This window comes from Melanostigma gelatinosum (assembly GCF_949748355.1).
Source record: "Melanostigma gelatinosum genome assembly, chromosome: 24".
In the NCBI taxonomy this organism is placed as follows: Eukaryota; Metazoa; Chordata; class Actinopteri; order Perciformes; family Zoarcidae; genus Melanostigma; species Melanostigma gelatinosum.
In genome coordinates, this window is record NC_136657.1 from 11,479,906 (window position 1) to 11,506,747 (window position 26,842).

The 26,842-nt window shown below is 43.9% G+C and overlaps 1 protein-coding gene across 11 annotated transcripts; it reads left to right on the top strand.

Annotated features, from left to right (window-relative positions):
• The first annotated feature begins 433 nt into the window (after positions 1-433).
• abi3bpb (ABI family, member 3 (NESH) binding protein b) lies at positions 434-24,525 on the top strand. Of its 11 annotated transcripts, none has more exons than XM_079296595.1 (22): positions 435-759; positions 5,456-5,635; positions 6,875-6,943; positions 8,946-9,078; positions 10,143-10,324; positions 10,885-10,937; positions 11,069-11,099; positions 11,296-11,370; positions 11,925-11,981; positions 13,508-13,750; positions 14,608-14,685; positions 17,587-17,652; positions 20,121-20,189; positions 20,281-20,409; positions 20,553-20,642; positions 20,740-20,949; positions 21,026-21,131; positions 21,880-21,959; positions 22,111-22,140; positions 22,237-22,395; positions 22,480-22,602; positions 23,117-24,525. In XM_079296595.1, exons 1-22 carry the CDS (start codon positions 675-677, stop codon positions 23,230-23,232), a joined length of 2,364 nt encoding a protein of 787 aa, XP_079152721.1. In that variant the 5' UTR covers positions 435-674; the 3' UTR covers positions 23,233-24,525. The 11 variants fall into 11 exon arrangements, with proteins under 11 accessions (XP_079152726.1, XP_079152721.1, XP_079152727.1 ...); XM_079296598.1 differs by having other exon boundaries at positions 436-759; positions 13,556-13,750; XM_079296600.1 differs by lacking the exon at positions 17,587-17,652 and having other exon boundaries at positions 434-759.
• Positions 24,526-26,842: the final 2,317 nt, after the last annotated feature.

Sequence of the window (26,842 nt, forward strand, 5' to 3'; positions counted from 1 at the left end):
CAGTGGTTTTGGCTGTGCAGCGGTTTCCGCAGCATGTGAAGCAGGCGGATGTGTTGTGATGTGGGTGGGGTTGGTGTGTGTGTGTGTGTGTGTTTTCCAGCAGCAGCGAGGACGCTCTGGTTTCACGAGCTTCTCTGAGCACGTGGACCGAAACGTCAGAGACACACACACACACACTAGTTAGTTGCAGAGTGTGTGTGTGTGTGTGATAGTACCACTTTTGCAGCATCTTAAACATGAAAACAAAGAACAATTAAAGAAATGATTTCATCGTGTATCTGCCTTGTTTGTACTGTTTCTGTTTTTACCATGTAATGTACCTTTGTTGTTGTTGTTGTTGTTATGATCATCATGTTTCTCTCTTCAGCTCTGCAGGACTTATAAAAACAAAACAACACGTGAGGAGGACTCATGATGAAGAAACCATGTTTGATGGCTGACGAGGAAGAGGAGGAAGAAGAGGTGGGAGTGTGCAGCAGGAGAGGAAGGCGATGATGTTGACCAGGCCCCGCCCCCTTCAGAGCCTATAGATGGAGGCGTCTCGTGTCCTCTCCACAGAGAGGACGTCCCACAGCTGAACAAGTCCTAAGACTGAAGACGCTGAGTGAAGTTGTGCAGCTCCCGGTCGCTCCTCATCATCTTCATCATCATCTTCTTACTCCTGGAGCTTTGAGATGTCGGCCGTCGCTCTCCTCAGAGTCCTGCTGCTGATCAGTGGGACGATCGTCCTCAACGGAGTCCCTGTTCAGAGGACCAGAGGTATTATGTTATTGTTATATGTATTATTATTGTAATATGTATTATTATTATATGTATTATTATTATTATATGTGTTATTATGATATGTATTATTATTATTATTATGTATTATTATTATTATATGTATTATTATTACATGTATTATTATTATGATATGTATTATTATGATATGTGTTATTATTATTATATACATTATTATTATTATGTGGCATTATTATTATTATTATTATATGTATTACTATTATGATATGTATTATTATATATATATGATTTATATTATATATTATTATTATATGTGTGATTATTATTATGTGTTATTATTATTGGTATATATATTATTGTTATATGTATTATTTATATATTTATTATATTAATATTATTAATAATAATCAGCTCGATAATGTGGAATAAATAAAGAAAAGGAAGTGAAATCATAAAAAGACGATTTCACAGAAAGAAGAAATAAAACTCAAAGAAGCTGAAAATGAAAAAGAAATCAATAAAAATAAATGAATGAATTAAATTAATTTCTAGAGCGCTTCTCACAGACGCATCACAAAGTGCTTATCAGAGCAGAAGTTTGGATATTGAAGTTTACGAGACTCAAACTGCAGAGTCCACCAGGACCAGTACAGAACCCTGTTTCCACTAAACCTGATCCACCAGGACCAGTTCAGAACCCTGTTTCCACTAAACCTGCTCCACCAGGACCAGTTCAGAACCCTGTTTCCACTAAACCTGATCCACCAGGACCAGTACAGAACCCTGTTTCCACTAAACCTGATCCACCAGGACCAGTTCAGAACCCTGTTTCCACTAAACCTGATCCACCAGGACCAGTTCAGAACCCTGTTTCCACTAAACCTGATCCACCAGGACCAGTTCAGAACCCTGTTTCCACTAAACCTGATCCACCAGGACCAGTACAGAACCCTGTTTCCACTAAACCTGATCCACCAGGACCAGTTCAGAACCCTGTTTCCACTAAACCTGATCCACCAGGACCAGTTCAGAACCCTGTTTCCACTAAACCTGATCCACCAGGACCAGTACAGAACCCTGTTTCCACTAAACCTGATCCACCAGGACCAGTACAGAACCCTGTTTCCACTAAACCTGATCCACCAGGACCAGTTCAGAACCCTGTTTCCACTAAACCTGATCCACCAGGACCAGTTCAGAACCCTGTTTCCACTAAACCTGATCCACCAGGACCAGTTCAGAACCCTGTTTCCACTAAACCTGATCCACCAGGACCAGTTCAGAACCCTGTTTCCACTAAACCTGATCCACCAGGACCAGTACAGAACCCTGTTTCCACTAAACCTGATCCACCAGGACCAGTTCAGAACCCTGTTTCCACTAAACCTGATCCACCAGGACCAGTTCAGAACCCTGTTTCCACTAAACCTGATCCAACAGGACCAGTACAGAACCCTGTTTCCACTAAACCTGATCCACCAGGACCAGTTCAGAACCCTGTTTCCACTAAACCTGATCCACCAGGACCAGTTCAGAACCCTGTTTCCACTAAACCTGATCCAACAGGACCAGTACAGAACCCTGTTTCCACTAAACCTGATCCACCAGGACCAGTACAGAACCCTGTTTCCACTAAACCTGATCCACCAGGACCAGTTCAGAACCCTGTTTCCACTAAACCTGATCCACCAGGACCAGTACAGAACCCTGTTTCCACTAAACCTGATCCACCAGGACCAGTTCAGAACCCTGTTTCCACTAAACCTGATCCAACAGGACCAGTACAGAACCCTGTTTCCACTAAACCTGATCCACCAGGACCAGTACAGAACCCTGTTTCCACTAAACCTGATCCACCAGGACCAGTTCAGAACCCTGTTTCCACTAAACCTGATCCAACAGGACCAGTACAGAACCCTGTTTCCACTAAACCTGATCCAACAGGACCAGTTCAGAACCCTGTTTCCACTAAACCTGATCCACCAGGACCAGTACAGAACCCTGTTTCTACTAAACCTGATCCACCAGGACCAGTACAGAACCCTGTTTCCACTAAACCTGATCCAACAGGACCAGTTCAGAACCCTGTTTCCACTAAACCTGATCCACCAGGACCAGTACAGAACCCTGTTTCTACTAAACCTGATCCACCAGGACCAGTTCAGAACCCTGTTTCCACTAAACCTGATCCAACAGGACCAGTTCAGAACCCTGTTTCCACTAAACCTGATCCACCAGGACCAGTACAGAACCCTGTTTCTACTAAACCTGATCCACCAGGACCAGTTCAGAACCCTGTTTCCACTAAACCTGATCCACCAGGACCAGTTCAGAACCCTGTTTCCACTAAACCTGATCCACCAGGACCAGTACAGAACCCTGTTTCCACTAAACCTGATCCACCAGGACCAGTACAGAACCCTGTTTCCACTAAACCTTATCCACCAGGACCAGTACAGAACCCTGTTTCCACTAAACCTGATCCACCAGGACCAGTTCAGAACCCTGTTTCCACTAAACCTGATCCACCAGGACCAGTTCAGAACCCTGTTTCCACTAAACCTGATCCACCAGGACCAGTACAGAACCCTGTTTCTACTAAACCTGATCCACCAGGACCAGTTCAGAACCCTGTTTCCACTAAACCTGATCCACCAGGACCAGTTCAGAACCCTGTTTCCACTAAACCTGATCCACCAGGACCAGTACAGAACCCTGTTTCTACTAAACCTGATCCAACAGGACCAGTTCAGAACCCTGTTTCCACTAAACCTTATCCACCAGGACCAGTACAGAACCCTGTTTCTACTAAACCTGATCCACCAGGACCAGTACAGAACCCTGTTTCCACTAAACCTTATCCACCAGGACCAGTACAGAACCCTGTTTCTACTAAACCTGATCCACCAGGACCAGTACAGAACCCTGTTTCCACTAAACCTTATCCACCAGGACCAGTACAGAACCCTGTTTCTACTAAACCTGATCCAACAGGACCAGTACAGAACCCTGTTTCTACTAAACCTGATCCAACAGGACCAGTACAGAACCCTGTTTCTACTAAACCTGATCCAACAGGACCAGTACAGAACCCTGTTTCCACTAAACCTGATCCAACAGGACCAGTTCAGAACCCTGTTTCCACTAAACCTGATCCAACAGGACCAGTTCAGAACCCTGTTTCCACTAAACCTGATCCAACAGGACCCTGTCTCCATGTGGTTCTCTGTTGGTTCTCCAACATGTTCTACATTGAGCTTAGTTTTCTGTTTTCATTCTAAAATCAAAGTGCTGGATTGGACCTCTAGGTGGCGCTAAATCCTACTTTTTTATTGACGTACTCAGGAAAGTACTTTGGGTGATCAGAGTATTTAGTTCCCAGTGAAACCAGCAGCAGCTCGTTAGTCCGGACAGTTTGAGGTCATGAGACTCCTTTATTACTTTATCTATGATAACAACAGTCGTTCATCACAATCATAATAACAATCATAATAATGATGATTGATGATGTCATTGGTTATTTGTTTTGTACTGTGACTCTTTGTGGTACTTTGTTGTACTGTGACTCTTTGTGGTACTTTGTTGTACTGTGACTCTTTGTGGTACTTTGTTGTACTGTGACTCTTTGTGGTACTTTGTTGGGCATCATGGTTGCTTGTAGTACTCATGAGGGTCTCTTGTAGTTTCTTTTAGTATTTTGACGGTTCTTTCTTTGTGTGTTTTTAAACTAGTTTTGGAGTATCGTTGGTAGTTTCTCTGCAGTACTTGTGCTCTTGTTTGTTATGAGTATTTTGTATCCTGTGTTAGTACTTTAGTCTCAGACTGCAGAGACGTCCTCTGCTAGTTTTAGTCCTTCATGTCGTTGGACAGACGTGAGAGAGCCGCATGGAACGGAGCAGCTTCACTGAAACATCAACGAAAGAAAGAAACAACAGAAAGATCTCATTCCTCCTTTAAAGAGACGCAACTCTTCATTTGACATCTGTAGCTTGTTTTCATTCTTCAGAACTCTGAACTAGCCGTTGTACCTGCAGCACAGTATCTGTTCAGCAGTGGTGGGCGGTGCAGCTGAAACACCTCATCGTGACGCCGCAGCTGCGGTTCTTATTTGTTTTGTGTAAAAATGAAGCTCAACACCTACAAATACATAAATACACGAACTGCAGAGTGCAGATACATGAATACACAGAGAGTGCGTCTCCTCTCTGCTCCTCCTTTCTTTGTTAACAAAGAGTTCAATCTCACGGTTGTTCAGTACATCCGTGTGTTGTAGTTCCAGTAAGAAGTCCTTCTCCATTCATGGACGCCAGTGAAGACAGTGGAGCCTCCCAGTTGTATTTCTTGAATACGTTTTAATGGTTTGAGGCTGAAGATGTCCGCTCACAGAGGCAGCAGATTTTGGGATTGTCACCGCCCACACGTCAGGCTAGCCCACTGACCAATCACGTACTTGTAGGCCAGCTAGCAGCTCTGACACGTCAAAGAATACGCCCAACATGTCAAACTAAAGCTCTGATTGGTTGAACACTATGACAATCAACAACATCGTCCCGTTCACTTAAAGTGCACATGATGCAGGTGGGAGTCTGCAGGCCTCTGTTCTACCGAGAGACACAGAGGTTCACTGGCTCCAAAGAGAATCAGTGTATTTATAACATGTGATATTTGTAGATATGGTTCTTCTTCTCTTCCTCTAATCTCTCCTCCTCCTCAGTGCGGCGTCACAACATGAAGGTCCGGATCAACGCCACCGGAGACACCATCGTGATGAAGTTTGTCCGCCCGAGTCCAGACGTGAAGCTGGAGGGTTTTATTCTGGGTTATGGAGGGAACATGTTCTCCAGACAGTTCATCACGCTGCCGGAGGACGGACGGACGTACGAGACAGAGATGGGTGAGACAGGGACGGAGAGAGAGAGAGAGAGACAGAGGGAGAGAGAGAGATGGGGGGAGAGAGAGAGAGAGACAGGGGGAGAGAGAGAGAGAGACGGGGAGAGAGAGACGGGGACATTTGTGTATATAGTCATTATCTTTTGTGTTGATCTTGTTATTTATAAGAAGTTTGGCCTCTCTGGGCTTCCGTACTTTTCAGCTGAGTTCCATAGTTTCAGTGAAACTGTCTTTATTCTTTGTGATGAAGTCAAACCTGAAATGAGTCCGTAGTTTGGTGGGAACATGCAGAACATTTTTGGGGACCAGCAGCAACAATAACAACAGATGTTTGAACAGATGTTTTCTGTCTTTAACACTGAACGAAAGAAACTTGAGTGTCTTTAGAACGTGAGAACCTCTGGGGAGCAGCAGGTGGTTCTGATCCATTTTCTGACGCTCGGCCAACGATCTTTATCCCATCGGGACAAAAAGCGTTGAAAGTTACGACATATGATACGTTCAAGGAGCGAGTCATCGGAGGATTTAGCAGAGAACCTGAGAGTCGATTAAAAACGATAAAATTCAGCTGGAGTCGATCAACAACAACCTCAAACATCTTTTATTTAAATGAGGCTTTTTCATCATCTGTGGTGCGTTCAAGTGCTGCTGGGAAAATCAGATGTTGTGTTCACTGTCTGCGTGTAAATGAAACCCAGAAGATTTAACAACAAACAGTTTGAGCTTCACGCGAGAATTTAGATTTCCATTTCTGTCCCGAGGTCACCTGTCAATCAAAGCGAGTGGGTGGGGCTGTGGGGAGGTCACCCGTCAATCAAAGCGAGTGGGCGGGGCTGTGGGGAGGTCACCCGTCAATCAAAGTGAGTGGGCGGGGCTGTGGGGAGGTCACCTGTCAATCAAAGCGAGTGGGCGGGGCTGCAGTGTTTACCTTCCTGCCTAAAAGCCGTCTTGTTTCTTAAAATAAGACGTGAGTTTGTGTTGGACCTCCTGAACTGAAACAGAAAACACAGGATTCATTCAGAGAAACACTCCAGGTGAGCTCAGGTGATTGATGAGGTCAGAGGAGGCGGGGCATGTTTCCACCTGTCAGAGAATAAAAGCCTGTTTGTTTTTATGGAGAACAGCCCAGGTTTGTCTTAAAATCACATCTTGTAGAATGAAGTCTAGTGAGATAATAATAACAACATTATCATTATTATTATTGTTAATAATATTATTCATGTAAACCTGAATCTTGTTCCAGATGCTGAACCAAAATATCTGGTCGCCATCCAGCCGATTCCAGCCAACGACGTCAAGAAGACCTGTACAGGTACCTGTCTCACTGTGTCCTCACCTGTCTCACCCTCTCCTCACCTGTCTCACTGTGTCCTCACCTGTCTCACTCTGTCCTCACCTGTCTCACCGTGTCCTCACCTGTCTCACTGTGTACTCACCTGTCTCACCCTGTCCTCACCTGTCATCACCTGTCTCACTGTGTCCTCACCTGTCTCACTCTGTCCTCACCTGTCTCACCGTGTCCTCACCTGTCTCACCGTGTACTCACCTGTCTCACTCTGTCCTCACCTGCCTCACCGTGTCCTCACCTGTCTCACCGTGTCCTCACCTGTCTCACTGTGTACTCAGCTGTCTCACCGTGTCCTCACCTGTCTCACCGCGTCCTCACCTGTCTCACCGCGTCCTCACCTGTCTCACTGCATCCTCACCTGTCTCACTCTGTCCTCACCTGTCTCACCGTGTCCTCACCTGTCTCACCGTGTCCTCACCTGTCTCACTGTGTCCTCACCTGTCTCACTGTGTCCTCACCTGTCTCACTCTGTCCTCACCTGTCTCACTCTGTCCTCACCTGTCTCACTCTGTCCTCACCTGTCTCACCGTGTCCTCACCTGTTTCACTCTGTACTCACCTGTCTCACTGCATCCTCACCTGTCTCACTCTGTCCTCACCTGTCTCACTGTGTCCTCACCTGTCTCACCCTGTCCTCACCTGTCTCACTCTGTCCTCACCTGTCTCACCGTGTCCTCACCTGTCTCACCGTGTCCTCACCTGTCTCACTCTGTCCTCACCTGTCTCACCGTGTCCTCACCTGTCTCACCGTGTCCTCACCTGTCTCACCGTGTCCTCACCTGTCTCACCTGTCTCACTCTGTACTCACCTGTCTCACTGCATCCTCACCTATCTCACTGCATCCTCACCTGTCTCACTCTGTCCTCACCTGTCTCACTCTGTCCTCACCTGTCTCACTCTGTCCTCACCTGTCTCACTGTGTCCTCACCTGTCTCACCCTGTCCTCACCTGTCTCACCCTGTCCTCACCTGTTTCACCGTGTACTCACCTGTCTCACTCTGTCCTCACCTGCCTCACCTGTCCCACCGTGTCCTCACCTGTCTCACCGTGTACTCAGCTGTCTCACCGTGTACTCACCTGTCTCACCGTGTCCTCACCCATCTCACTGCGTCCTCACCTGTCTCACTGCATCCTCACCTGTCTCACTCTGTCCTCACCTGTCTCACCGTGTCCTCACCTGTCTCACTGTGTCCTCACCTGTCTCACTGTGTCCTCACCTGTCTCACTCTGTACTCACCTGTCTCACTCTGTCCTCACCTGTCTCACTGTGTCGTCACCTGTCTCACTCTGTCCTCACCTGTCTCACTGTGTCCTCACCTGTCACTCTGTACTCACCTGTCTCACTGCATCCTCACCTGTCTCACTCTGTCCTCACCTGTCTCACTGTGTCCTCACCTGTCTCACCCTGTCCTCACCTGTCTCACTCTGTCCTCACCTGTCTCACCGTGTCCTCACCTGTCTCACCGTGTCCTCACCTGTCTCACCCTGTCCTCACCTGTCTCACCGTGTCCTCACCTGTCTCACCCTGTCCTCACCTGTCTCACTCTGTCCTCACCTGTCTCACCGTGTCCTCACCTGTCTCACCGTGTCCTCACCTGTCTCACCGTGTCCTCACCTGTCTCACCGTGTCCTCACCTGTCTCACTCTGTCCTCACCTGTCTCACTGCATCCTCACCTGTCTCACCGTGTCCTCAACTGTCTCACTGTGTCCTCACCTGTCTCCTCACCTGTCTCCCTGCGTCCTCACCTGTCTCCCTGCGTCCTCACCTGTCTCACTCTGTCCTCACCTGTCTCACTGTGTACTCACCTGTCTCCCTGCGTCCTCACCTGTCTCACTCTGTCCTCACCTGTCTCACTCTGTCCTCACCTGTCTCACTCTGTCCTCACCTGTCTCACTGTGTACTCACCTGTCTCACTCTGTCCTCACCTGTCTCACTGTGTACTCACCTGTCTCCCTGCGTCCTCAGGTAAGGTGAACCTGGAGAAGCCGCTCCACCTGGTGATCGGCTCCGTCAGTCCCTCAGCCGTCCTTCTGTCTTGGGGAAACTACCTGAAGACTCCGTACAAGGGGAACGTGATGAACGAGTGTCTGGAGGACGGGTCAGATACATCCCATAATAATATATATATATATATATACTGTACATGTATGATAGTATATATATTATTAAGCGGATATTTTTAACACAAGATCCAGCAGCGAGTGGTGAACAGCTGTTTGTGTGCCGTCTCTTCCTGCTGCTGCTGCCGCCCCCCCCACGTAATGATGCCGATTTGTAGGCGACTTGTCTTCTCAATGGAGCTCTGATGGATCGGTGCTAGGCTATGCTAACATCGTAGCAGCTCCACCAACACTCAATAACGTCATATAGACGTAAATACGGCAGCGTCTATTCATTGTTTGTACCGTATGGTTTACACACACACACGCATACACATAGTTTGGTCCGGTCTCTGTTGATAAGAGGTATCAGAGCTCTGGGTGAACACAGACGGCTACAGGATTTATTTCCTGATTCAACAACGGCAGGAAGTCAGTGATGACGGGGGGAGCAACTCAACGCTGATAGGCTATCGCGCCACAGCGTCACGCGAATATTTCCCCGAAGTTGAAAAATTCCCACTCACGTGCTTGGGCCGATTTGCCGATGGACGCGAATTCGCGTTGGGTGTGAACGCAGCACAACACACATGAAGATAAAGTTGTGAACACCAGCTGAATATCTATGATCAGCATCATTATAACTGTGTTATAACTGCTGCTGTGTAAAGGGAATACTGCTGCTAACAACAACCTGATATGTTTAAAGTGTTTACAAACCAAATGTTATTGATCTTTGTTCATATAGCAGCACTTTAAAATAATAGTGCACAATACACTACTTTTGAATTCATGATTAAACTTTGCCATAACAATGACATTAATCGCGATTCCAAATTTGAATCGTTGCCCAGCTCTAATATATATATACTACTACATCCCCCTACAACAAGGGGGATATATATATATATGTATGTATATATATATGTATGTATATGATAATAATAATAATTTAGTTGAACCTGTATGTGAGTGTCTGATGGTTCAGTGACTCATAAAAATAAAGAGGACCCAGCGTGGAACCCTGAGGAACCCCACAAGTACTAACAAACGTTCTCTTCAGGTTCTACACCATCCGCTACAGGGAGAGGAACAGGAAGTGGATCTATCAGACCTGCCCCACCAGCGACACGGTGGTGGACCACCTGAAACCCAACACGCCGTACGAGTTCGGTGTCCGGTCCAACAAGGGGGACCGGAGTGGGACCTGGAGCAAACCCATGATCCACAACACCAACATGGGCAGTAAGGACACCATCTTTATTATTTATTGTTGTTATTTGTTGTTATTTGTAGTCATAGTAATATTGATATTATTATTGATGTTATTACGATTATTGTTAGTAGTATTAGTAGAATTTATATTGTTATTGTTATTATTATTAGTAGTAGAATCATTGTTGTTATTATTTATTGTTATTATTTTTATTATTGTTATTAATTCATCTGACAGTTTAGTTTTATTACTAAATCCATCAACTCCTTCCTTCCCATTGATATATATAATAAATGATGATAAATGATATGTATGTATTATATATATATATATATATATATATACATATATATATATTTATTTATTATTAAACTAAGATCTCAAGTCTTTACGACATAGAAGTCCGAAACTGAAGGAGAAAAAAATCTTTTAATCCGATTTTTATGTTTGTTGCTAAATATGTGTTATATATGTGTTATATATGTGGTAATAATATTAACATCCGTATTTGACCTGGTTAAATCAAAGATACGACCCTGAGCTTTCTGCTGTTTGCCTGATCTTCTTCCACACTTCCTGTATTTCACAGATAAAAACACACAGAAACCGTACAAACTGCATAATCCTCTGGCGAAGCCTCTGGTACGTTTATTTATTTATTCCATTGATGTTCATGATGTCTATGTATGTATCATGAATATGTTTATTACCGTGCATTCTGGGACTTGTAGTTTGTACATGTTCTGATAAAAATGAGTGTCTGTGTGTTTTAGAAACCTCACGCGTTCTTCCCTCCTCGTCCCGGTAAGAAGAGAATTATTTATTGTGGTAAAGTTGAACCTGTTGAGGCAGCGTCTCATTATTTCTGCTTCACGTTGTTAAAGGAATCTTTTAATATAAAAACTTGTTTCATGTTCAGACTTGTTAAAAACATTCATAAAGAAACACTGCACTTTAATAACGCTTTTAAAGACTAACCGATGATGATTTTGTGTCTCAGCTCTTCACAACAGGACTCGACTTTCTCCTCTTCTCAAAAACTCAGCTTTCCCCGGAGCTCCTCGCACTTCCTTTGGTGATTATCACTTCCTGTTTCCTTCACACAAAAACGTCACCTTTTTATTTTCTCATTCAGGGCGCCACAGACGCTTCCTGCCGAGTTTCAGCTGGTTCAATGTGAAACGTTTACAACAAACTGAAAGTGAAACTGGTTTTTCACTTTGGGTTTTTTATCAAAAATCGCATTGAGTCTTTCGGCTCTCATCGCGACAAAAGTAAAGACGTCGTAATAAAATACGATGACGAAAAGGTTTCTACTTAAAATAAATGTAGAAAATAAAGGTCACAAAGCTGATTGGTTGATCTAATTTTAGGACTTTCATGTTTTCTGTAAGATAAAATAAAACTACCAAAATCACAAGTTTTCAAATAAAAATGCTGCTAATTTTGTCATAATTGTCTGGTAAACTTCAAGTTAAAGAAAAAATAAACTCGCTTTCAGTTTGAGAACAGACGTTTCAATAAAGCTTGTTCAACATTGAGAACAACGTGTGAATCTAATCTATCATGTTATATTTCCATACTCTCACCACTTTTATTTTGACACCCTAAACGTTTGACTTCCTGCAGCACCACCAGAGAGCCGCCAGGAAACTTTCCCTCCTAAACGCCCTCTTGTGTCACTTGGTAACAACAAAGACTTTTATTTTGTTAACCACCCCAGCTTCCTCCTGTCTCTACCTGCTTCGGCTGAACCTGTGATGCACCTGGGAAGGGGGCGGGGTCTGTGGGACATGCAGCTGTTGTGATTGGCTGCATGCTAGCATGCCTTGAGTCCGGTTTAGAAAGTCGATATGAAGGCGTGGCGTTGCTGGATGTCAGGTGGTACGAGTAAGTTCAATTTGCCCCGCCCACTTTGAGTCCTTTATAAAAGCTGCTGCTTCATTTGTGCTTCTGATCCAATCAGAGTTCTTCTTTCACCGGTTTTCTATCTTTTCTCAAACTTCAGTAAGTTTGTCTTTCTCAGAAGCTACAGAGCTAAAACAGCTAACTAGCTTAACAACTAACTATTAGCTCAACGATTACCACATTATTTCACAAGTTATTCAGTCTGAAATAAAAACACATTCATTCAGACGTCCTTTAGAAAAAGGCGAACTGATGAGCAATTGTAGCAGGCAAGCTAACCACTAACATGCTAGTTAGCCGGTAAGATGTTGGTGCTAGCCAGCTAACTGGACAACAGTAATATAATCTATTTATTCAAATAAATATAGTTAGCCGAACAACACATGCTAATGATTGGTCCAGCAGAGTTTAATACGTTAATAGAATATTTTGGGACAAAATATTGGACCAAATTACTTCATAATATTTTACCTGAATACAAGTTAAGGCTTTGGTTCTCCTACATTTGAAACAAGTTGGTATGAACTGAAATGTTTTGATAATTTTAAGCTCTAAAGCTATGTATTTTCACAATAAAACTCATGTTTTATACACCATTATTACAAAAGGTTTGTGTTCTGCAACAGAGTTTAAGAGGTGAATAGAATATTCTGGGACTCAATCATTTGTTAAAATGAAACCTTTAGTTGTAAACAAGTAGAAAACAGCTGTTAAGAGATAAACAACACAAATCTGGTTTAGCTGAGAGGAAATTTGGACTAAATGAATCCAAAGTGTCTCATTTTATAAGTAATTAATTGTTATAAAGTGCTTCAAATCAGAACTGGACTTCAGTGAGAAAGTATAGAGCTTGAAGACTGAAATCCATTTTCACATTTCAAGATTTATGTCCATCTGACCAGCTGTCTTCTGTCCTCTCTGTCTGTCTTCTGTCCTCTCTCTGGTTATCGTTGCTTCATGTTCAGTCTGCATGTTGACCAATTCAGAGGCAGACGTGGTTGGATTTTCCCCGAGGGGAAAAACAACCCAAGTCGTTCTGCAAACTCCTCAAACTGTCTGTCTGTCTCATCACAAGCACAATGTCTTCTGGACTTTTCTGTGTTTCCATGAGGTGCCAGATTATGGGACTAAAACCAGGTCCTCTGGATATTTGACCCGAGATTCTCTTTTCAAAGTAAAGGCTGAGTTTCTACCAACATGATACTTTTTATAGATTCTTTGACCTTGAGGGATCTAAAAAAAGTACTCTTTGTAATTGAGGAACTACATAATCAAAGAATCATTTGTCATCTTGAAACCCAAAGAGGATCAGGTTCCCATGATCCCGGTACCTCTCTCCTCTGTGGCCGCAGACGAAGAGAACGCCGTTAGAAACGACACCGACCGACCGGCGGATCCACTTCTTGTCCTCCCCCAACTCCCGCCCACCAAAGCCCCTCATACCAACACCATACCCCTCCTTAAATTACCCTCCAATGGCGACTTGCTTCAGGGGCCAACTACTAAGGCGCCCTCTAACGCACCGGGGAAGCCTCAGAACCCTGCCGGTAATTTACACCAACAACCTCCTTTTTGTTCAAATTCTTGATCAATAAATGTCACGTTTTAGAAAAGTGGAACTGAATCCTGCTGAAAACCAGTTTGAGGTTATAAAATATCTGTAAAGCACCTGATGAGGCAGAAGATAGTAAAAAACAAGCCTCTTGATATTTGAAGAAATGCTACTTCATCTCTCTTTATGATCTCAGTGTAAATAAGAGTGTTGTAAACAGTCACACTTTAAAGGTCAGTTAGCGTTTCAGAATTATCAGCATGTGGTCGAACTTTCCCCTTGAAAAGTGTTTCTGTGTCTGAAGTGTTTTTGATGTTTTGTTGACAAATCTTTGTCTTTGTATCTTTACGTCTAAGAAGCTCAGTCAGCAGATTTGTAGACGATGCTGCTGAGCTCTTAAAATGGAAAGTTTCAAAGTTCCATTGTTTTTGTTCTTTATAGGTCTGTGGTCAGAATGTTTCAGATTAATGTCTTTGTGAGTATTTACAAGTAAAACACATTTTGTGTTTTTGTGTCTTCTGCAAAAAGTTAAAATTTGATGAAAAACAATTCTAATTTAAAAAATGTCAAACTTTCATGCCTCAATTTCCCATCATCCCTTCTGTTTGTACCCCAGAGGAAAACAATGGTGAGCATTTGTTAAACCACAATGAAAACATGAAACAATGGACTTCCATAATAATCAGGGCGTCATCTGCAAACAGTTCAACGTTTACACAGCTTTCCTACGGACGTTTCTGTTTGTGTTTTCAACTCTTCCTTCTGTTCTACAAATAAGTAATATTTATTTTCTTTCGATTTGAATTCAGGTTTTGGACCATCTCTGTCTTAAACCTTCTCTTTCCCTGACAGCTTTTGGCAAATCACAGGACAGATCTTCTCTGCTGAGGTCAGCTATGGCCAATGAGAGAGCCAGAACTAACATTTGGGGTAATAATGGACTCATGAAACGCTGCCCGTGTTGTGCAATCAGAGGCAGTCTTTGATCTTTCTGTCGGCCGTCCATCTTGTTTCCACTTTTTTGTCCACAGGACTGGAGTTTAAACACATTTCATCCCACTGTGACGTCTGCATGCGGCTCACAATCTCACGGTCATGGTTTCCTCATCAAACCTCATAAAATGACTGTTGTTCTTCTCAGATTGTGATCATAATCCATCATCATGAGAGTAAAACCTTCCATCGCTAACTTCACCGCTCAGGGCTGCAGCTTCACTGGCAATAGATCAGATTGTGACAAAAGACCTCCAACTGTTTTTAATGTTTTAGGTCAAAGCAGCCAAAGAAATCTGTCTCCTCGACCGCCTTCAGCTACCATGGTCTCCAGATCCATGAGGCCGGCATCAAGAGCCCCCTCCTTTCCCTTTTCTAATGGCCTAAGACCACATCACTCTTCCTCTAGACCAGGGGTCAGCAACTTTTACTGTCCAAAGAGCCATTTTGCTCTATTTTCTCCCAAATAAAATGTGTCTGGAGCTGCAAAAGCTATTCGATATCGCAGCTTATATACGTTTTATATATAGTTATATTATACATACAAAAACTATAGTTTGTTGTATTTATGAAATTATAGAACAAGAATAAAGACAATTATTGACATTTTATTGCTATTTTAACTTTCATGAAGAGGAGAAAAAACTACACTGGCATGTGTAGGCCTACATTGAGGTCACAGAACTAAACACAGAACTATGCAGGCCTTGAGTCCTCCCCATAGTTGTGGGAAATAACTTAGAAATAAATATAACATATAGCTGCAGAAGTGAATCAAACAGAACAATTCAAGTCTATTTGGGTCCTCATGTTTGTGGAAAATAAATAAAATAACTTTGAGATAAATATAACATATAGCTGCAGAAGTGAATCAAACACAGAACAAGTCAAGTCTATTTGGGTCCTCATGTTTGTGGAAAAAATATGAAATAAAAAGTAGCTGACTTTGAAATAAATATAACATATAGCTGCAGCCTAATATCTTAAAATGAGTGAAGATAAAAAAGAGGCAGTTTGTATTTAAGTAAGACTAAAGTCCATTTCAGTGCGATGTCATCCTCTTTCCTCAGACACGTGCAGCCATCAACCGTCGCGCCTGAACATAAAAACACAACTACATCAGTTCAGGATCTAAAATAAATATTTTTCTCCAAGATAATAGCCTGTTAAATGATAGTGTTCTCACCTGTTTAATGTGACTTTTGTTTCTGAACATTGCTGCAGAGTTTCTCTCTGTCAGGGCTGTAAGATGTGACTGAGCTTCAAACAGGACTGCAGGCTGTCATCTGTGAGGCGGGAGCGATATTTAGTGCATCTCCAGCTTGATCTTTTCCAGCAAATGCTGTGTGTTGGGTCTGAAAGTGTCTTTCAACATTCGATTTTTTGTTGTTTGCAAATTTCTCGCCACATATTAAGCATACAGGTAGGCCAGCGTTGTTGGCAGTGAACGCAAATAAATACGTCCACGCAGAATTAAATTCTCTATTTTCTTCCAGGAGTTTTCTCTTTTTGGATTTATCCATTGATAACCTCACCGAGTCTGCAATCACGACGAGCCACCTGCAGGGGAAGCTTGACGGCGACGTTATAGGATGTGACGCACATTTTAGTTGACAACATTAAAACGATTTTTATTTTCCGTGACACAGTATCACCTCAAACTCCAAGATATGAGGTGTTCCCTTTGAAAGATTGTCCACTGACAAAAAACATTAAAATAAATTCAATTTTTATTTTTTTTTGCACAAAGACTCAGGGAGCCGCAACAGAGGGGCTAAAGAGCCGCATGCAGCTCGCGAGCCGCGGGTTGCCGACCCCTGCTCTAGACCCAGTAACTCGTCCCCCACCTCTGGGATCCTCGGGGGTAATCCTCCTCTTCCATTCTTCATCCTCCTGAACTTTGTGTCTTTTAGATCTTTTTCCTCTTTAGTGAAGGAGGAAAACTTTGAGCCATGAAATCACAAATTTGTGTCCAGTATCTCTTTATTTTGATGATCATTTTCTGATTATTGTCAACGACGTTTCCTTGAAACAAATACGTGCAAGTTAAACCAACTGAAAACTTCAATTCCGAGTTATTGAAGAACAGGAAAAAAGCTAACCAAGCTATCAACAAAGCTAACAGTCAGTTAGCGAAACACTTGCATTGGAATTAATCTTTAAATGTCTCATCAGCCGATTGTATTCATGATTAAGGGACCAAACAATATCAAACTCTTAATCAATGGTTTTGGCCCTCAAATGACGAATTTGATCCCTTTAATCAACAATCCAGATTAAGTTCATCTCACTGTGACTCTTTGGATGTAACATAGTGACATTGTAGTTGTATCATCATATTTAAAGGTGTGTTTCACTCCACAAGAGAGACGTGATCTGAGGTCTTGATTCGATCCATCGATGGATCAATACGTTTCCTCCTGACGTCCTCTAACCTCTGAAGAGTTCAGATTTCAGAATGACGTCACTTCCTCAGCTTCTGATTGGCCGCTTGGTTTGGTGTTGACATGACTGCTTCTGTATTTGATGATTTACAATGTTTTTTACGCTGTGATTCACTTCTATTTTCACACTTTGTGTTTTTGCCTTTTGTTTTCTGACTTTGTTTCAGTTCACTGCTGAAAGAGGTTTACGTTCTAAGGCTCAGACAATAAACCAAAATCTAGTTTAAATCTTAACAAAAATGACTTTGAACCAGTTTGATTGTTTCCAAACACAAAACTCGGACTGATGTTTGTTCAGAGTCAATACCAAATTGATGACTCGTAGAGACGAACTCGAGGACTCTTCTGGTCTCAGTCTCTTTCTCTTTCGTAACACTCGGTTTTCTCCCCACAGTTAACAGACAGCCTCATCTGGGCTTCTCCCCTCCTAGACCGGCCTTATGGTCCAGACCTCGACTGGGTAAAAAATCAAAAATACCTTGTTTGTCTTTGTGTCGTCTTCGTTAACCCTTCACTTGCTTTCGCAGCATCTTCACCTCCACCGCAGCTCATCTTGGTGTTTCTGTCTCCATCCGTTGTGATTGTTCACACTCTAATGTCCGTCCATTGGTCTGTCTATTGGTCCGGCCAATGGTCTGTCTGTCCATTAGTCCATCCATTGGTCTGTCTGTCCATCGGTCCATCCATTGGTCTGTCCGTCCATTGGTCTGTCCATCCATTGGTCTGTCTGTCCATCCATTGGTCTGTCTGTCTATTGGTCCAGCCAATGGTCTGTCCATTGGTCTGTCTGACCATTGGTCCGGCCAATGGTCTCTCTGTTGGTCCATCCATTGGTCTGTCTGTCCATTGGTCTTTTCATTGATCTGTCCATCCATGTCTTTTGTCTCAACATTCAGCTTCTGCAGGTTTTCAGCTTCTCAAATAATCAAGATGGATGTTGGATCTTGATTATTTGATTTCCATAAATCCAGTAACAGATTGTGTCTCTGTGTTATATGTGGTGGTGGGGGGTGTGATGGTGGTTGTTAAAGATTGTTTAATACATAACAATACAAACATGTATCAAGTTTTATATTTCTTTACCTTAGAACCCGTAGATATAGAACTACATATTGACTTAGGTTCCACTTTAAACTTTGTCTTTTGGACTTTTTACTTTAGACAAGAATCTTGGAATCCAACCGATTTATTGTGTTTCTTGTCCAAAGCAGTTCTTACTTATTTTTTCCTGTTACTCTTAAAGTTTCCCATTGGTTCTTAAAAAATACCCACTTTTGTACATCCATGACATTTTTAAATAAAGGTGTCTGGAGAGTGAGGGAGGTTAATAAATTGTATTATAATATGTCTGTTTTTATAGAATAAGGTTTTTTCCTAAATCCTAAGAGTTTTTGAACCATCCGGATGAACATAAAAATGTTTACTGCGACACAAACAAGATTGTTTTTGGATTCAGAAACATGTTGAATCTTCAGATGTGGTCTGGAGGATCCAATCGGATCCAGATCACTAGCTCAAAGGACTCAGAGACTATTAAGATGGTCCACAATGTACAGGTCATGGTGGTCTTTCTGCAGCCAGCATCTGCTGGTTTCTGGTGCAGTCTATTTGTTATCGTATGTAGAAGTATAGAAGGAGTCCAGAACATTCTGACAGGAATCAGTGATTCAGATAAAGCCGACGTTCTGGTCCAAGAGTTTTAACTGCAGTGCTTCTCCGGCTGCAGTGAACAACTTGTTTCTGGAGAACAAGAGGTCCGAGGTGCTCGATGTCTTTGGCCGTTCGGATTCCTCCGGTGAGAATCAGTTTATTGGTTGTGAATTCATGAGTCCGGCCTCTCTGCATGCAGCATGCAGACTGGTGCTTCAGCTGCCAAGACTGCACGGTTCGGTCGTGTTAAGTGTTCAGAAGCAAAAAAAAGAAGAAAGAACTGGCCGTCAGCTTGAGAGCTTTGGCCAGAAGCTCCAGCGGAGCCTGTGGAAAATACTTTGTGTTCCTCTGATCACAGTTTTTGCAGAGCTTTGCACTTTTTCTCGCCGCAGAAATAGAAAGAAGCTGTTTGTAATTAGCTGTTGACGACGATCCCGCCGTCTGGAACCTGGACCTCTTCAGGTTTTTCTAGTCCCGTTTGAAGGTCCGGGGTCCGAGTGCTTCTGGGTTTTGGATCTCGAGCATCGTGAGTGTGACGTGTTTACGAAACCCGTCACGCTACCAGGACGGCATGGCGTGCATCGAGCCGGTTACATAAGAATGTTTTTTGTTCTTTGTGTGTGAAAAGAGAAAATCAGAACAATATTTATATTTCATTTAGTCTGGTACTGTAATGACCCGGCCTTGGTGAACATAATTACAGGTTCCAGTCTATGACGGGTCCATGTTTAAGTGTTGAGGAATAATAGAAGTCTCCACCGGCCGTCTGGCGTCTTCGTCTTCATATTTACATGATGAACTGATTGAGAATAATTCGTCGTTTCATGTTACGAGCTCAAAACATTCAGGACTCCATCATCCGTCATGTTTCTGGCTTCACATTTATTCCATTTAATTTGTGGAGCCGGGTCAACTCGTTGATTGTGAAGAATTTTGGCTTCTCCTTAAATTGAGAGCAGGAAGGGGGAGGGGTGTAATTGGCTGCAGGTTCAGGACTTTAGTCTTTGTAGAAAACCACATGGGACCTTGTTCATGTTTTAATGTTCATCAGAAATGTGTTGGGGTTTGTTCTTCGGGAGGAAAGAGCAGATTGTCCAGGAGATTAGAGAAGAGAAAATGAATCCAGAATCAAAGCTTTATTGAGATAGAAAGTGTCGACAGGAGAAACTTAAATAAAGATATTTAATGCACCACCCATAGAGCTCTACATTTTCTGCATTAAATGTTCCATACAGATATTCATAATATCATAACAATATCTGATATTGTTCGTTCCAGGATCACCTGCTCGCCCGTCGATACCGATCAACAAGAAACCAAATCTGGTGGGAAAACCAGGAGAAACCGGTGAGAGCTGAAGACAAGTCGAGGGACGACCAACAATATCTGGACGTTTCTCGTCTTCACTGTTTTTTTCATTTTACATGTTCTCCATCAGACAAGGTGAACAACTTTAAGCAGACAGACAAGCTGCCGGTCCTGAAACCCAAAGCCGCCTCGCCAGCAACTATCAAGCCCACCAAACTGGACCGGAAACAGACCACAACCAGAGCGCCGACAACAACCGGTAGGAAGACTTTCACGTTTACGTTAGAATGCCGGCAGACGTGGTTTCTGGTTGTTTGGTTGAACTGCAACCAATATTTTGAAAGAAAAATACAGAAAGATAAGAAACCATCTTCTAAAACCAGTTTACATTTCTTTCTTCAGCCAGTCGACAGGAAACCTGGGAGGACTCAGACCTGTTCAAATCCCAGCCGGCCACTGACGTCGACGCCTTGGGCAAGAAACGCTACGTGGGTGAGTTATACTGCTGTTAATGTATCAGAGTACTTTGAAACTGAACCCTGACAGTGCTGGATTAACCGAAACCCTAATCCCTGTCCTCCTCTCAAAGCGCCTCACGTCGTCTACCAAACGGGGAAGAAGCCGGATGAGCCTTGCTCCATCACCTCCTCCCTCAACTACTTCCCCGTAGACGAAGCCGTGGAGGCCAACGTGACGGCTCCACCCAAGTCTCCGCCCTCCAACCTCACCGTGGTGACGGTGGAGGGGTGCCCGTCCTTCGTCATCCTGGACTGGGAGAAAACCGATAACGACACCACGGGTAAAATATGCTCTTTTAGTTTGTAGTCTGAGGTCTAGGAAGAGTATCTGATGGTTCTGTTGATCCGGACTCTCAGAGTATGAGGTCATCACCACCGCTAAAGGACCCGACGGCGAGAAGGTCTCCATCCTGACCACCAACCAGACCCACACCACTGTGGAGAACCTCAAACCTGAGAGCAGGTGAGAATCTACCCTTGTATAGTTCCAGAGCTTTGGTCAAGCCTAGACCAGGTCCCCCAAAGTTTGGATCAAGTCTCGAATGGATTGAAATCAAGACCAGACCAGGACCAGAGCAAAACTTGTGTAAACCAAACCATCTCTGCTCAGACTTTTCAGATTCAGATTAGTTTGATCTGTAAATGCTATTTGAACTGGTTTTCAAGGCCAGATGACCAAGTACCCCAAACCCGCAGTGCCAGGTGCCCCAGATTCTTAGAAGCCCCAGACCCTGAGGAGCCCCAGAAACTTGGGAGCCCCAGTAGCCTTGGTTCCCTGCAGGTCTGTTGGTTTTGGTCATTTGATCATCGTAAATTCTTAAATAAAAGCTTATTTAGTGCTAAATACAAACAGAAGATTTAAAGTTCTATAAGAAGCTGTTTTTAGAGTCAAGATCAACTCCACAGTCCTGATGCTGCACCTCCTGAGGTATTCAGACCTCCAACTGTCCAAACACGAGTCGACCCGAGAGTCATGGTTCAGATAGTAAAACGAGCTTGTTACGCTCCCTGAAGTTCTAATGAGCCTGAATATGTTTTTCTTCTTCTGCTACTAACACCGTCGTCGACACGAAGCTGTGAGAGAATGATTAGTAGACGACGTTAAAGTGTCGGCATGTGGACGGTTTTATTTTAAAGCTGCTGTAAAGTAATTCAATTTTTATTTCACATCGTTCTGTTTTAATAACTTAATTTATACATTTTCTCTGCAGTTATGAGTTTAAGGTGAAGCCAAAGAACGAGCTGGGTGCAGGTCCTTCCAGTGACCCGGTGTCCTTCAACACAGAGTCGGGTACGGTAACACTTATACTACCTGCTTGACATTTCAAAATAAAAGTCAACACACCTGCTTTACCTTTCAAAATAAAACACTTGAACAAAGAAAGACCTTAAATCACATTTTAAGACCATGAACGTTTCTTTTTCTTTGTTTCCTTCATCAGCGGATCCTCGAGTGAGCGAGAACGTCTCCGGTACGATTCAATAACCAAAGTGTCATCAATACATCCTGATGATCAATACATCCTGATGATCAATACATCCTGATGATCAATCAATAATATCTGCAGGCAAAGACGCCATCTGGACTCAGTTCCCCTTTAAGACAGACTCGTACTCGGACTGCCACGGGAAACAGTACGTGAAGAGAACCTGGTACCGGAAGTTTGTCGGGGTCCAACTGTGCAACTCGCTCCGGTACAAGCTCTACCTGAGTGACTCGCTCAACGGTGAGTAGCGTTGACCCGTCTCGCCTCAGGTAGGGGTTTACCTGGATCCGGTTCTGACCCCTCTCTGGTTGTTTTACCTGCCAGGTAAATTCCACAACATCGGAGATCAGACTGGTTTCGGTGAGGATCACTGTCAGTTCGTCGATTCGTTCCTGGATGGAAGAACCGGCCGGCAGCTCAGAGCAGACCAGCTGCCATCTAGACCTGGTAAGACCTTTAGAGTCTTGGTACCGTCCAGACCAGGTAAAACCTCTATTCCATAGTCCTTATACCCTCCAGACCAGGTAAAACCTCTATTCCATAGTCCTTATACCATCCAGACCAGAAAAAACCTTTATTACATAGTCCTTATACCCTCCAGACCAGGTAAAACCTTTATTTCATAGTCCTTATACCCTCCAGACCAGGTAAAACCTTTATTTCATAGTCCTTATACCCTCCAGACCAGGTAAAACCTTTATTCCACAGTCCTTATACCCTCTAGACCAGGTAAAACCTTTATTCCATAGTCCTGATACCATCCAGACCTGGTAAAACCTTTATTTCATTGTCCTGATACCCTCCAGACCTGGTAAAACCTTTATTTCATAGTCCTGATACCCTCCAGACCTGGTAAAACATTTATTTCATAGTCCTGATACCGTCGGAACCTAACAAAATTTATTTTGACCCTCCATAGAAAGTCTTTCTCATGGTGTACGTCTTGTTGGTCCTGGTCCAGGTTTCTACAGAGCCATGCGTCAGGAGCCAGTCCACTTCGGACAGATCGGAGGACACTCCCACGTCAACTACGTCTCCTGGTACGAGTGTGGGACGCCCATCCCAGGTAAATGGTGAACAGACCGAGTGGTTCTCAGAGAACCCCAGAAGAGGAACCGTCGCCCGGACTGGGACGGCAGCAGGGTTCCTTAAAGACTCCAGGACTCTGTGGTCCACCACGTCACCCAGAGCTGTAAAAACATGTATGGGACATACTCGACAGGGAATTAGTAACCAGAGAGCATTTTAAAATACAGCTAACATGCCTCGTCTTTAGTAGAGGAGGAAGGTTTGGTTTCTCTGTGCTAGATATATTTTATTTTGTGTAAAATTATGGGAAGCTGGCTCCCTAAAAAACTATTTTCATAAATTATTTATCATAAGGTCTTTGATTACATTTCTTTACGAGGTCTAACAGGAAGTGGTCTTCTTCTGTTTTCAGCTCATTTCTCTTGAAAAACTAGAAACCGTCCTGCTGGACTTTCTTTACTGGGAGCTAACCAGTAAAACCAGTTCTCGAGTGGCGACCAGTAGACGTCCTGCTGGATGTGGTGAACAAGTGATATTCATTACAGACCTTAAAGTAAACTTCATCAGTAGACAAAAACTAAGATTCAGAGAACAAACCCTAACGTTAGCGTTAGCTTTAGCTACTCTCTGCAGTTTATTGTGTAGGTTTATCATAATAATAGAAATACAATAAACCATCATGTCTGGTACCAAAAGCTTCTTCAGCCGTCCACATTTGCACAACAGAAATGTGTTTATATGTATATTTGCAGATGCATTTCCCTCCACATGGCCTTTCTTCTTCTACAGTACTAAAATGTTCTTCGTGCTAAAGCATCGGGGGAAGCTAGCGGTGCAGCGTGATGCTAATAAATCATAAAATATCTGTTTGAACAACTCACTTTCTTTATTTCACCGAACAAAATCTGATTTATGGAAGAAGAAAATAAACTCTGAACTTAAAGTTATTTGTGGATTACAAGCAAAGCTAACGCAACATGAGCAAGAACTAGCGGTCAGTTGTTTCTATAGCTACGTGGCTAACTAGCCTTCAAACTACATAACATGGTCATGAGACTTTATTTGAAACTTAACAGTAGAAATCAAAATGTCAATAAAGTTTATTCAATGAAAAAAATAACCAGAAAGAGACAGTTAGCTAACGGCCAAATTCACAATATCCGCATTTCACAAAAAATATAATTTGTTGGCGATTAAATCATTTTAATTTTGAAGGGGTTTTTCCTCCTTCCTGGTTGAACTGTTCCTTTGACGTTGAGTTATATTCGTGTTTGTTATGATGCTGTTGATGTTTTTCTACTGATTGATTTTCAACAATAAAGAAGTTTTGATCGTTTTGTAAAAAAAGGAAATGTGTTTTCTTTTCTTTTTATAATATTTATTTTATTTTGTTTTATTTTATTTAATCACCAGTTGACGGTGTGGACCTTATGTTGATGTGGTGGACCTTATGTTGACGAGGTGGACCTTATGTTGACGGTGTGGACCTTATGTTGACGTGGTGGACCTTATGTTGACGTGGTGGACCTTACGTTGACGGTGTGGACCTTACGTTGACGTGGTGTGGACCTTATGTTGACGGTGTGGACCTTATGTTGACGTGGTGAACCTTATGTTGACGAGGTGGACCTTATGTTGACGTGGTGTGGACCGCGTTGACGTGGTGGACCTTATGTTGATGTAGTGGACCTTATGGTGACGAGGTGGACCTTATGTTGACATGGTGGACCTTATGTTAATGTGGTGTGGACCTTATGTTGATGCGGTGTGGACCGCATTGACGTGGTGGACCTTATGTTGACGAGGTGGACTGCATTAATGTGCTCAGTCATGCTCAGTTCAGTTGAAGTCCTGGATGTGGCCTTGATCCACCTTCCACAGAGACCCAGAGTCTTGGCTCTAACCTCCATCCATCTGTTTCCCTCCATACAGGAAGTTGTGGGTCCGTGGAGGTCGACTTGTTAATCGTTTTTGCAGTGATTCTGTGTTTGACTTGCTGTGTTTGGATGTTTATGACGAATGTTTCACAGGATGTTTCTCACATTAATGTATTTTCCTGTTACATGTTTTCGGTTTATTTCCTTTTCTGAACTCTGTTGTTATGTAACGTGGATTAATCTGCTGGATTTAATGTGGGACCTGTTGGTTTTAAAGTGGGACCTGTTGGTCTTGACTTGGGACCTGTTGGTCTTGATTTGGGACTTGGTCTTGACTTGGGACTTGTTGGTCTTGACTTGGGACCTGTTGGTTTTAATGTGGGACCTGTTGATTTTAACTTGGGACTTGTTGGTCTTGATTTGGGATCGACTTTGTAATCGTATCATTTGATTTGTGGCCGTATGTCTTGGACGCTCGGGTGAAGAGAGGAGCAGAGCTGTCAACTGATCACCACCTGGTGGTGAGTTGGATCAGATGGCGGGGGACCCAGTTGGAAAGACCTGGCAAGCCCAAACGTGTAGTGAGGGTGAACTGGGAACGTCTGGCGGAGGACCCTGTCCGGGAGGTCTTTAACTCCCACCTCCGGAAGAACTTCTCACACATCCCAAGGGAGGTTGGGGACATGGAATCCAAATGGACCATGTTCAAAGCCTCTATTGGGGACGCGGCGGCTAGGAGCTGTGGCCGGAAGGTCATCGGTGCCTGTCGTGGCGGCAACCCGAGAACCCGGTGGTGGACACCGGAGGTGAGGGAAGCCGTCAAGCTGAAGGAGGAGACCTTCAAGGCCTGGTTGGCCCAGGGGTGTCCTGAAGCAGCTCACAGGTACTGGCAGGCCAGAAGGGCTGCAGCTTCGGTGGTCGCGAATGCTAAAACTCGGGCATGGGAGGAGTTCGTGGAGGCCATGGAGAAGGACTTTCGGTTGGCCTCAAGGAGGTTCTGGCAAACCATCTGACGGCTCAGGAAGGGAAAACAGGGCTTACCCCAGGCTGTTCTCATCAGGGGGGGGGGACTGCTAACCCGGACGGGGTACATCATCGGGCGGTGGAAAGAGCACTTTGAGGAACTCCTAAACCCGACCAACATGTCCTCTGCAGAGGAGGCAGCGCCTGAGGATCTAGGGGGAGGCTCACCCATATCCCTGGCAGAGGTTGCTGAGGTAGTTAAAAAGCTTCTTGGTGGCAAGGCGCTGGGGGTGGATGAGATCCGCCCTGAGATGCTGAAAGCGCTGGATATGGTTGGGCTGTCCTGGCTGACACACCTCTTCAATGTCGCATGGGGGTCGGGATCAGTGCCCATGGAATGGCAGACCGGGGTGGTGGTTCCCATCTTCAAAAAGAGGGACCGGAGAGTGTGGTCGAACTACCTACCGGGGTATCACACTACTCAGCCTCCCGGGGAAGGCTTATGCCAGGGTGCTGGAAAGGAGGCTCTGACCGCTTGTCGAAACTCAGATTCAAGAGGAGCAGTGCGGATTCCGTCCCGGCCGTAGAACAGTGGACCAGCTCTTTACCCTCGCAAGACTACTGGAGGGGTTCTGGGAGTTTGCCCAACCAGTCTACATGTGCTTTGTGGACTTGGAGAAGGCTTTCGACCGGGTCCCTCTGGGGTTCTTGTGGGGGGTGCTGCGGGAGTATGGGGTGCCGGACCCATTACAACGGGCGACCCCGTCTCTGTACGACTGCAGTAGGAGCTGTGTCCGCATTCTCTGCAATAAGTCAGA

What these genes read in the sequence shown, in the direction of transcription:
- abi3bpb (XM_079296595.1), top strand. Translation starts at nt 675, where the DNA reads ATGTCGGCCGTCGCTCTCCTCAGAGTCCTGCTGCTGATCAGTGGGACG. An exon ending in CCACAACACCAACATGGGCA is followed by an intron (nt 10,325 to 10,884) that starts GTAAGGACACCA and finishes TGTATTTCACAG; the next exon opens with ATAAAAACACACAGAAACCG. An exon ending in AGCTCCTCGCACTTCCTTTG is followed by an intron (nt 11,371 to 11,924) that starts GTGATTATCACT and finishes GACTTCCTGCAG; the next exon opens with CACCACCAGAGAGCCGCCAG.